General features: G+C 44.1%; 1 protein-coding gene across 23 annotated transcripts in view; it reads left to right on the forward strand.

Moving 5' to 3' along the window:
- The window catches only part of LOC101962283 (protocadherin gamma-C4), a 147214-nt gene that overhangs the window by 131098 nt on the left and 3200 nt on the right, over positions 1-12916 (forward strand). For all 23 annotated transcript variants that reach the window (XM_078046783.1, XM_078046820.1, XM_078046778.1 and 20 more), the window contains one exon: positions 8283-8371. In XM_078046783.1, the coding sequence (XP_077902909.1) occupies positions 8283-8371 (89 nt within the window). The remainder of the gene's footprint in view (positions 1-8282; positions 8372-12916) is intronic.

Here is a 12916-nt window from a genome sequence, read left to right on the forward strand (position 1 = left end):
AATGGCTGGGGGGCTGGGGATGTGGCTCAAGCGGTAGCACGCTCGCCTGGCATGCGTGCGGCCCGGTTTGATCCTCAGCACCACATACCAACAAAGATGTTGTGTCCGCCAAGAACTGAAAAATAAATATTAAAAAAAAAATTCTCTCTTTCTCTCCTCTCTCACTCTCTCTTAAAAAAAAAAGGCTGGGGATGAGGCTCCATTGTTAAGTACTCCTGGGTTCAATCTCTAGTACCCCTCCCACCCAAAAAATCTAGTTACAAATCATAGGACTTTATAGAAAAAACTGGGTAATGTCAGTATAATCAGGAAAGAGGATCAGGGAAGGCTTTTAGGAAGAGAGGATGTTTGAGATATGGTAATGAGAAGTACTGGGCAATTTGTGTTTTCTTCTACCTACCCCCAGCCTATACACTGGCCCTGAACCAGAAGTCACTGATGGACCTAGAAGCCTCTCATATATCCTCTGGGTTGAGTACCTTGCCTCTGCTTCAAGTCCTTTCTCATCATAGGAGAAGCTCAGTGGCCTGGGATCTATGGGGGAAGCTCTTGAGGAGATGGAGGAGAAGGCTTAGGAGCTCTCCCTTCCTGAGTCAACTTGCTGATGTGGAGACTAACATTTCTGATTCAGCTCCAAAGTGAACAATCTAACCATGGTTTCAGCCCTCCACTGCTTCTCTGCCCCAACCCCTTTCTACTTTCTTGCCCATTGCTCTTCAGCCCATCTGGTCAGGCACACCAGGTTCAGAACAGAGCCAATGTCAGAGTTCTTCAATAAACCTGACTCAAGTTCAAGCCACCACTAGGTCACAATGTCTAGGCAAAAGTGGACTCTCGTTCTGAAGTCCTTGCTTGCTAGGTGCTCCTCCTCCCCACTATGATCCCTTCTCAGATCAACCTTTGCTTCTGATCCCAACAGCTGTTGTCCCAAGCTTTGAGACCAGCAAACCATCTCTCTCTTCCAAGCCATAATCTCAGCTGTTCTCAAACTCTGCAAGGCAGAGAAAGTCCTTATTTGGATTCCACTGCCCTCCACTCTGTTTTCTTCTGATGGTTCCACACTACCATTTCCCAACTCTGAATCCCCTTCCATTCCTCCTCCTCTGAGACACATTTTTTCTGCTTTTTCTCAGATTGAGCAGTCAGTCAGCAAACAAATATCAGACTGTTTTTTTCTCATTAAAAAAAATGCTCATTGTAGGAACATGAGAAATAGAAAAAAAATCTAAAGAGAAACCACCCATAATTTTATAACCTAGAGAGAACCACTGCTAACTTTATTTTTTGGTACAGTAATAGGGATAGAACTCAGAGCCACACATACATGCTAGGAAAATTCTTTACCACTGAACTACAACTGCAATCCCCCCCCCCTTTTTTTTTTGGTATCAGGGATTGAATCAAAAGATGCTTAACCACTGAGCCATCCCTAGCCCTTTTTATTTATTTATTTATTTTGAGACAGAGTCTTACTAGATTGCTTACAGCCTCATTAAGTGGTGGAGGCTGGCTTCAAATGTTTGATTCTCCAAGCCACTGGGATTACAGGCATGTGCCACCATGCCTGGCCCTACCTTTTTATAACAAGGAAAATTTTAAATACATACAAAAGTGGAAAGATGTTGTGATGAACCTCTATGAAACTGCTCTTGAGTTCTAATTAATGCCCTATCTTGCATCAAGTACCTACTTTGGATAACCTTGAAGCAGATCTTAGACATCATATAACTTAATCTGTGTCTTCACTATCTTTAGTAGATGATTTGTGTCTTTGTGTATGTGTATGTGTGTGTGTGTGTGTGTGTGTGTGTGTGTGTGTGTATGTTGCCCAGGATTGAACCCAGGGGCACTTAACCTCTGAGCCACATCCCTAGCCCTTTTTAATATTTTATCTAGAGACAGGGACTCACTGAGTTGCTTAGGGCCCCGCTAACTTGCTGAGGCTGGCTTTGAACTCTTCCTGCCTCAGCCTCCTGAACTGCTGGGATTATAGGCATGCTCCTCCATGCCCAGCCTATTTTTAAGATCACATTTGTATTTGGTTGAATGTCACTTAATGCCTAAACCCTTTCAATGTGAAAGTTTCTCCTCTTTCTTTCTTTCTTTCTTTTTTTATTGATTTTTTAAAAAAATGACAGCAGAATGCATGACAATTTTATTATACATATACAGCACAAATTTTCATATCTATGGTAGTATATATCTTTTTTTTAATGATAAGTTGGTCATTCAACCATTGACATTTTCATATGAACCTCTCTGAAGGTTTTTATTTGTGCAGTCAAAAATCATAAATATATAATTCACCTAAATATATTTTTCACAATGTATTTTGTACTTCTGCTTCAGGGCCAGTGTATGGCCTGGACAGGGTGGGTGGGTAGAAGAAAACACAAATTGCCCAGTACTTCTCATAGCCATATCTCAACCGTCACCTCTTCCTAGAAGCCTCCCCTGAACCTCTTTCCTGATTCTACTGATATTACCCATTTTTTTCTAGAAAGTCCCATTATCACAAACTTGTTGACACTTAGAGAATATTAAGAACTTTTGTTCCGAATCAGCTGGCATATTTCCTACCTTTTTTTTTTTTTTTTTTTTTTGGTACTGGGACTGAATCCAGGTCCCTCAAGAGCCTTGCAACTTGAGGCTGGCCTCAAACTTGCCATCCTTCTGCCTCAGCCTCCTGAGTTGCTAGGATTACCAGCATGAACCCAGCTTTTCTTACTGTTTTTTAAAATAGTAATTAGGGGCCGAGCACAGTAATCCCAGCAGCTTGGGAAGCTGAAGCAGGAGGATCATGAGTTCAAAGCCAGCCTCAGCAATTTAGGAAGGCCCTAAGCAACTTATTGTAGACTCTGTCTCTAAATAAAATATAAAAAAGGGCTAGAGCTGGGTGCAGTGGTGCATGCCCATCCCAGTGGCCCAGGTGGCTGAGAGTTCAAAGCCAGCCTCAGCAAAGGCAAGGCACTAAGCAACTCAGTGAGACCTTGTTCCTAAATAAAATATAAAATAGAGCTAGGGAGTGCTACTGAGTTTAATCCCCAGTCCCAAAAAAAAAAAAAAAAAAAAGGAATTAAGTCATTCTGTGTACCACTATTATAGCCTTTTTTCTTCTTTGTAATATATCAGGAGAATTTCCCAATGTCCATAAAAATTCTGCAAAGTGATTTAATCGTTGCATAATAGCCCCTCATATGGACAAGTATGTGTATTTTCAGATGCTATGTTAAAAAAATACACATGCATTTACATTTTTAAAAAATATTGTTCTTTTTAGTTGTAGATAGACACAGTACCTTTATTTATTTATTTATTTATTTATTTTATTTGTATGTGGTGCTGAGGATTGAACCCAGTGCTTCTTGTGTGCTAGACAAGTGCTCTACCACTGAGCCACAACCCCAGTACTGCATTTAGATTTAAACACAGTTAAATCCAGACTATTTGTCAGGGTAACTTTCCCAGATTTCTCACTTTTTTTGAGGATGATACATGAAATATTTTATTATAGTCCAGCCTATGAGATACTCCCTCATATCCCTCCCCCAGCATACCAGAATACAAACTCCTTAGGGCAAGAACTGTATCTATCTTTTACCTCAAAATTCTAGGACCTGTCACAGACCTTGGCACATAGCAGGTGATTAGAAAATGATCAATCAAATGTAGTTAGTCTTCTCCATTTTTTATTTTTAACTTTTCCCCAAATTCTTAAAGAAACCTCTACATCTGCTGCTAGGGCTCCAGGGCTTCCTTGTTTTGAAGCCTGGTTTGTTGTTATATATAAGATCACAGCTTTACACTCATATCAGGTCTACTTTTATTTTTTTTTAATGACAATTTGATCATTCAACCTTTGACATTTTCATATGTACCTCTCTGAAGGTTTTTATTTGTTCAGTCAAAAAGCATGAATATATAATTCACCTAAGTATATTTTTCTGGGTTCTAGCTGTGTGATTTGGAAAGGATGTGAACCCTGATTTCTTCTGCCAAGAAACAGGGATAATCATAACTCTTATCTGCTGGAGGGTTCTGAGGATGAAGTAGATAATAAATACATAATCTAGTTGGCCCAGTACTCAGAAAACAGAGCTCTCATTAAATGACTAAAAAAGAAGTCTCTCCCTTTCTGCTCATCTCTTGTCTAGCATCAGACATCTGGTAGCCTGCCACCTGTTTGGCTTCTAGCCTTCAACCAGTTCCCAAGAAACTTCCTTATGATCCAGCCCACCATGGTTCCAGGCCACCCTTCTACTCATCTTTATTCCCTCAACACCATGGACGGTCCTCCTAACCTGTGGTGTCTGACCCCTGCCATCTCCTCTAAGCCAGACTCCCCTCCCTGCTGCCTTCCTTCCCTGCTCTCTCCAATTAATGCCCATTATAGGTCCCTTCACTTGGGTTCCCTGCCTGAGAGCTCAGTCAAGCTAGAAGTGAGGACTGCTATATTTGCATGGAGACAGGTGGCTGAGACCTCATCTCTGGGCTTCTGTCCTTCCAGGAGAAACTCCATACTTGCTACTTTCAAAAGTGATTTTTAAATATATAGATCCCACTGAGCAGTGGGGCACCCCTGTAATCCCAGTGTCTCCGGAGGCTAAGGCAGGAGGACCACAAGTTCAAAACCAGCCTCAGTAACTTAGTGAGGCCTAAGCAAGATAGCAAGACCCTGTCTCAAAAACAGAAAAAAGGGCTGGGGATGTGACTCAGTGGTTGAATGCCTCTGGATTCAATCCCTGGTACCAAATAAATAAATACATAAATCCTATATCATGGCAAATCCCCTTTTAAATACCTTAGCAGCTTCCCAGAGTTCTGAGGATGAGACCAAAATCTTTAGTGTCCACTCTGCCACCTTGGACTGATACCCCTGTGGTAGCCACAGTGACTCTTTCATAGTCCTTTAAATTCATCAAGCTCCTTTCACCAAGCTCCTCAGAGGTTTAGGAAGGGTTACTCTCTCTGCCTGGAAAGTTCTATCTCTCAACACTATACCGCTCCTAAGGTGAGTTATTTTTACCCTTCAACTTGTTAATTTTGAAATGTCTCAAACCTATCAAAAAGTTGAAGGAATGGTATGATGAACATCAGAATACCCTTACTCTTTTTACCTAGATTAATCAACTGTTAAAATTTTGCACCTTTATTTTATCTTTCTACATGCAGACACACATACACATGCATTATTTTTTCTGAACCATATAAAAGTTGAAGGCATCATGACATTTGATACTTCAGTATATATCTCCTAAAACCCCTATACAAGCCACAAAGAAATCATCACATTTGAGGAATTTAACATTAATACAATAATACACAGTCTACTAGCAGATTTTCATAAATATTTCCAATATGTCCTTTTTGTAGGGGGGCCCAGAGACTGAACTCAGGAGCACTCAACCACTGAGCCACATCCCCAGCCCTATTTTGTGTTTTTATTTAGAGACTTATTGAGTGGCTTATTAGCATCTCACGTTGCTGAAGCTGGCTTTGAACTCGTGATTCTCCTGTCTCAGCTTCCTGAGCCGCTGGGATTATAGGTGTGCACCACTGCACCCAACTCCAATATGTCCTTTTATTCTATCTTTTCTTTAAAATGCAGGATTCATTCAAGGAGCATGAATTGCATTTGGTTGCCATGTCCTTCTCTTTTAAATTAGAATAACCTCCCCCCTTCTTTTGCTTTTTCTTCCTCACCCCTCCCCGCCTTCCTTTCTGGTACTAGGGATGGAACCCAGAGGCATTTTGTCAATGACCCACATCCCCACTCCCTACTTTTTCCTTAATTTTGAGATGGGGTCTTGCTGGGCTGCTTGGACTGGCCTTCCATTTATGATTGCCCGGCCTCAGCCTCCCAAGCCACTGGGATTACATAGGTAGTTTAAAAAAATCCAGCCAACTGTCTTTTAAAATGCCCCACAATCTGGATTTGCTGGTTGTTTTCTCGTGGTCAGATTCAGGTTAAGCAGTGTTGGTAGGGTATTCATGGGTGATGTTCTGCTCCCTACAGCATCACGCTGGGCATCCTTTGATGTCAGTTTGTCCCATTATTAGTGATGCTAAGTTTGTCCACTTGGTGAAAGCCATGTCCCCAGATCGCTCCATTATAAAGATACTTTTATGTATTTTTATTTTTTGAGATGGTCTCTCTGTTGCCTAGGCTAGCTTTGAACTCTTGGGCTCAAGCAATCCTCCTGTCCCAGACTACAGAGTAGCTGGGACTACAGGAGAGTACCACTGTGCTCTGCTTTATAAAGATATTTTCAAATATTTGTGATTAATAAGTAATCTGTGGATGGTACTTTGAGATGTGCAGCAGCCCTTCACCCAATTTTAATATTTTAGTGTTCCCTAATGATCCTTGCCTGAATCTGTTTTTATATCAGCAATTACCAAGTGGTGCTTCTCAATCATTCCTTCTACAAGTCACCTGAATAATTTGTTCAGATTTAAATTTGGTATCTTTTCTTTGGAGAAGCCTAAAATAACTGAGCTCCCTCACCTTGACTAGGTCAGGATTCTCCTTAAATATTCTGGTAGCCCCCTGTTCTTTGCCTCCATTGTACCTGCCATGATTACAATTAAATTATTTTTTGATCATTTAATATCAACCTCTCAATGTATACCATGAGCACCATAGAGAGGTTCTATTTCTTTCATGCTCATGCCTACCACATGAGCACCTAGCCCAGTGTCTGGAACATCCGTAATAGTTGTTGAATAAATACTTGTTGAGACAAATAAAATAAATAGAATTCAACTCTTCAGAACTCAACTCTTCCCACTCTGGAAAGGGAGGAATGAGATTCCTGCTTTGCCCTCCACTCTAACCTTGTGTTTGTTATGATGGCTTGGAACTGACACACAGAAGCTATGTGCTCTGTCTGAGCCTTACACTGAGTTTACCTACTTGGGGATGGGGAGTCCCCGATCAGGAGGAATTATAAGCAGGGACAGAACTTGCAAACACTGTAAAGTTCTTGGTGGTGCTCACCCCACCATGAGCATCAACGCCCCCCTCCCTCTACACATTCACTTTCATAGCTTTAAGGTCTGCCCTGAAGCCCTTCCCATAAGGAACCTTCTTTTTACCTCAAAGGAATCTATCCCTATGAGGTCCCCTGACCTCTTTACTATTGATTCATTCAGGCAACAACTGTTTATTGAGGAGCTTCTCTGTGCCAGATGCTGCCAATAGTTACCTAACAGGCAGACTGCATGTGTATGCTAGGCTGCTTCCCCATCCCACCACCCCCACAAATTGAGATAATTTGATCCTTGAAAATAAATATATTTTTAAAAAAAGATGGAAATTATCACTGTGGGAGAAATCTAAATTATGTTGGAATTCTTTAGGGTTCTTTTATAGTTAATGTTTTTTAAAATTATGGATGTTCATGTTTTTTCAATATCCAGAGCCTCTAGGAGTCCTAATTAGGTCCAAATGCCAGGCTTCATGTTATGTGTTTCAGTAAGAAGCAGGCAGACACAGTCCCCACCTCGCTGAGGTCACTGTGGTAGAGTGCACCTCTGACTGGGTGCAATAGGGTGACTGTGCTACCTCAGAGCAGGCTCTGGCCCAACCAGGGTTTAGGGATTCCCCTCAGGTACATTTTATTCATATTACCAAGGCAAAGGGTGTGAGCTGGCACTCTAGGAATTAGCGTCTGCCCATGGATTTGCAGCAAGTGGAAACCTGAGGAACAGGGAAGTTCCAGAGAAAAGGTTTGATGATAGAGTGTTAGAGAATAGAGCAGGAGGTGGGTGTTCTCGTGAAATTTAAGAGACAAGTTCTTATATGCCCTTGGATTTTATTCTGAGAACTTAGGAAGTCATTGAAGCAACCTTATTTGAGTTTTCAGAATGTCTCTCTCCCTGCTCCAGGGTCTCCTGAGGCCTCCTGCATCTCCCCTAGGTTTTCTTTCCTACCCCTTTCTTAGCTCTGGGACATCCTGTCCCATTCCCTCTTTCTCTGTCCTCCCAAGAGGGTCTGGTGTTCCTTGCTCTGACAGTAAACAGTGTCCTTTCATGAAGGATGAGAGGGGATGCAGTTGATTAGTTACATCTGCGACAATAGATAAGCTGGTTTAGGTGACTGACTTGTGGGGATCTGGCTTCTGAAGGACTGGACAAGCACTTCCTACCTCACTCAAAGGAGCAGGTCTTGGGCATGGATTGGGGATAGGATACTACATTTGGGAACCCTGGGAACAGGCCAGGAGGGGCATGAATGGGGCAGGCTGGGGACACTGCTCACCATCCCACTTTCTCCCCAGCTCCCAAAATGGTGATGAAACTGGCACCTGGCCCAACAACCAATTTGACACAGAGATGCTGCAAGCCATGATCTTGGCCTCCGCCAGCGGTAAGTGGTGCCAATGTGTATGGTGGGTTGGGAAATGTGGGGCTTGGAGGTGACTCCCACAGCCACCATGGATGGAGACTGGATATCATTCTGTGTGGTTTTTCCAGGTCTTGCAGCTGGTCAGAAAGAACCTGATTCCAGGTTAAAGAACCAGCAGAGGGGTTGGGAGTTCTGGGTGCCTGGAGTAAACAAGTTATAACAATCCATTGAGGAGATGTGGGCCTAACTCTGGACGGGGATAGCCTAGGTCAAGTCCTAGCTCTGCCACATACCATCCTTGTGACTTTGATCAGTTTGCTTGATCTGTCTAAATTTCAGTTTCCTCAGCCAAGAAAAATTGGGACAGTAATTCCAAAGGGTTATTGTGAAGATTAAAATGTAGAGGACTGGACCTGGCATATGCAAACCCTCCATCAGTGACAGTGGGTGTGGATATTCCCAGAAGAGAGAAAAAGACTCCTTTTTTCTTGCTGCCCCCACCTTTAGATCAGGACTAGGATTTTCCCACAAAGCTAACAAAGAGCCTCACATGTAAAAGAGACTCAGTCAATGGTAGCTGTCCCTGAAAAACCACAAGGGTCCTGAGCAAGGGAAGTAGAATAATATCATTAGTTATTAAGAGCACAGACTTTGGAAGCAGGTCAGTTTGGATTCAAACCCTGGTGCCACCACTTAGCTGTGAGTCCTTGGGTAAATCCTTCTGGGCCTCAGTTCCACTTATTATGAAATGGGCAAAATATTAATAATTGTGGTGTTGTGAGGGCCAAATATAAGGGAGGCCCTCAGCACAGGATTGGCAGAGTCCTTAGAATACATAGTGGTTACCATTGATTAAATATTAACTTTAGTGGCCCATTATAGGGAAAAAAAACAGTATTAGAGGAATGCCTATTACTAACGGCTGGCTTCTGTAGCAGCAAATGTGGGCCCACGAGGGTTAAGGCACTGGCTTATGTCCTGCCTTCCAGCACATCTGGAGGATAGGTGGGCAGAGAACCAGGAGAAACCATAATATCTCTACCATGGTCCAGGGCACATACTAAACTCAAAGTGCCTCATGTCAATTAATCGCCTGACCAGCCCCTTCAAGGCAGACCTGATGATTTACATTTGACAGAGGAGGGGTGTGAGATGTCACTCTTCTGGGAGTGGGGGGGAGGGGGGCCTCCTGTTTTGAGCTGCACAGTTATGATCACAGCTATGATTCTAACCCAGCTCTACTCCCAAGCTCATTCTCTTTCTATGACAGTGACTTTGACTTTCTGCCTTTAGATCCAGCCTCAGTTTCTTTTAGCTGGTTATGTCTAGAGGCTGAACTCCTCCTTATGCCCTGCATTATTCTCCCAGATTAGAGTTGTAAAATAAAAGATGTCCAGTTAAGGGGCTGGGATTGTGGCTCAGTAGCAGAGTGCTCGCCTAGCACATGCAAGACCCTGGGTTCGATCCTCAGCACCACATAAAAATAAATAAATAATTAAATAAAGGTATTGTGTCCAACTACAACTAAAAAATAATTTTTTTAACTTTATTTTGTTTATTTATTTTTATGTGGTGCTGAGGACCGAACCCAGGGCCTCTCACGTGCTAGGCGAGCGCTGTACTGCTGAACCACAACCCCAGCCCCCAAATAAATATTTTTAAAAATAAAGATGGCCAATTAAATTTGAATTTCAGGTGAACAACAAGTGCTATTTTAGCATAAGTTTATCTCAAATGTTGCATCAGATGGACTACTAAAAAAATTACTCATTGTTTATCTGAAATTCAAGTATAACTGGACATTTTTGTTCTCTGGCAACCCTACTCTAGATGTCTGTGAGGTTAAGTAGGGTCGGGCCTGTGGCTGATGAAAGGACTAGGAAGGAAGAGGTGGTAGGGGCTGCCAGCCCCCTGGGGTAGAGCTTTCCCTGGTCTGATGGGCCTTAATCCTAGAGAGGCCAGCTGTTGAGTATGAAAGAGGCAGGCAGCTCTGGGGAGATGCCAAGTCCAGCCCCTGAGGGAAGTAAACTGGTCTATTTAGCTGTTGTGGCCTTGAGCCCTAAGACCAGAGAGTTGGCTTTTTAGCCTAAATCCAGATGTTAAAAACAGAAATGGAAACAGTATTTATGGCCCAAAACCCTCCCAGAAGTTCTCCCTGGAGCAGGGCCATAGCAGTGCACGCTCCTCTGTCAGGACTCCACCTCTTCTAAGCCACATAGGTCCTGACCCAAGGCTGCCCTTGGGCCCTGGGGAATGGACCTAGGAGGGAGGTGCAGGGTCAAGCGCTCTCACTTTCACACCCACTTCTTGGCCCCAGAACCAGAGAGGTTCCTGGAGCCCAGCCCAGCCAGGCTTGTGGGGCTGCTGAGGGTCAGTGAGAGAGAGAGAGAGAGAGAAAGAGAGAGAGAGAGAGACAGACAGACAGACAGACAGACAGAAAGAGAGGAGTGGGGGGATCCTTGGGGCATGTGTGTTCCAAAGGAGGCTGCAGTTGGCAGCTTCACCAGCTCAGATGCAGCTTCCTCAGGCCTCTGGCTACTGTGAGTCTTTGCCTCAGCCCTGGGCTGGGTGGGGTCAGAGGATGGTAACTGGGCAGTGGTGGGGCTAGCACAGGAGAGAAGTCAGCATCAGTCACCCCTCCTCAGGCCACGTTCTTTCTTGCTGCTTTTGTAAGTCTCTGTCTTCTTAGACTAAGAGAAAATCCTGGTCCTTGCCCAGTGTGGGTCTGGGAGTTGGGGGAAGGCTGTAGAGACAGTTTAGGAGAACTGATTATATAGAAGGTAAAAGTTGGCAATGCAACTTCTTTCCCTCAGATTATAGATGAGCAAACAGGCCTGAGCTAAGATCAGCAGCTCCTCGCCTCAGAGCTGACCAGACAGAACTCCAGTGTCGGTCTCTGTCTCATACATGTTGGATTCCCCATCTCCTTTCCCCACAAGGTGGGCAGGAGCGTGCTCTGTCATTTTCACCATTCTGGATACTTCTCAGAGATCTTGGGTGCACACAGAGTCTGTGAAGTGCCTTTTCTCTTTCTGTTCTGCCTCCTTTATCCCTGTTTCTCTGCATTTCTTCCTCTTTTTCTTCTGTGGACAGTGCAGATGAAACACTCTCTCTTTTTGCTCTCTGGCACCTCCTGGGTCTCCCCTTCCTTCTATCCTTAAATCACTCTGGAATCTTGGTTCTTTGAAGCTGGATCTGGGCCCTTCCCCCCACCTTCCATTCTGGAGGAGGTTAGAAGTGGCTGGGGGCTGGTGGCTGGAGGGGAGGGGGCAGGCGTCTGGGGACTCAGTTCCCTCCTGGAGTTAATTAGGGAAAACAGGGAAATGTCAGCCCTATGAAAGGGCTGGGGGAGGGGGCCGGTGGGGAAGGAGAGAAGGAAGCCCGCAGCTGCTCTTTCCCACCCAGCCTTGTCCCTGCCCCCAGAAGGCCCTCAGCTCCAGGGATTTAGAACTTGAAATGGAGGCTGCAGAAACCCAGTCATGGGCCTGGAGGGCAGAAAGACCGAGACTCATCTCTGTTCTTCCTCCTCTTATGCCTGCCCCCTTTCCCCCGGCATTGAAAAACATTTCCTGTTTCTCAATCCCTGGTTGGTATCCGAGGATTACTCAGCCTCTCCGGCTTTAGTCACTCTCTCAGGCTTCCAGGGTCTAGGGTGGGGGCCGAGGGAGTTTGGGAGGCAAGTTCTCCAGGCAGCCCGGCTGGGCATTCCTGGGTTTTTTGTTTTTTTGTTTTTGACAGCTCTGAATTTATTAGTTTTGTTTAATATTTCCTTCTCTGTCTACCAGACAAATGATGGTAGGTTTTTATGGTTCTCTCTTCAATTCCAGTTGTCCTCTCCCACCTTACTCAAATCCTCTTTCCCCATCCTTCAATATCTATCTTAACAAGCTTCCCTTCCTACCCCCCACCCCCCATTTCTCCAACTTGTGCAGATTTCCCTTCTTTCCTGATAGACTTTCGGTTCATTCCTGGGTTTTTAACTCTTCCTCTGCCACAGAGGATTCGGGGTCTTCCAGCAGTGAGCCCAAAGAGTAAAATTCCTGTTTCCCTTCATCACCCTCCACCCAGCCAAAGAGAGTAATAGTGTAGATGGGTGAAACAATGATGGTATGACAACAGCAGTGACTAACATTTATTAAGCACTTATCCTGGGCATTGGATGAAGCTTAGATGAAGCACTATCTCATTTAATCCTCATAAAAACCCTATGATAGTTATTAATGTGCTTTAACCTTAAAGTACCTACAAGTCACCTGGAGCTCCTGTTACCATGCAGATTCTGAGATGCTGAGCTAGGGACATCAGTTTCTTCTTTTGTGCAGCAAACAGTTGGGCTGGCTGCACTTCCAGATGTCATTTAGCTTAGACATTTTGAGCCTCTATCTATCTTTGCTATACCTAAGGTGGTCCCCCAAGCCGTCATCTTCTCAGTCTCCTGGTGTTACCGCTGTTGACCGGTGACGAGTTCTTGCTCCCCGATCACGCCCAGGCAAGGTCAGAGTAGAAATTAGAAATTTATTAAAGGACAGCAGAAAAGACTTCTCCCGGAGGAAGAAGGGGACCCAA

Source organism: Ictidomys tridecemlineatus, chromosome 1, assembly GCF_052094955.1.
Source record: "Ictidomys tridecemlineatus isolate mIctTri1 chromosome 1, mIctTri1.hap1, whole genome shotgun sequence".
In the NCBI taxonomy this organism is placed as follows: Eukaryota; Metazoa; Chordata; class Mammalia; order Rodentia; family Sciuridae; genus Ictidomys; species Ictidomys tridecemlineatus.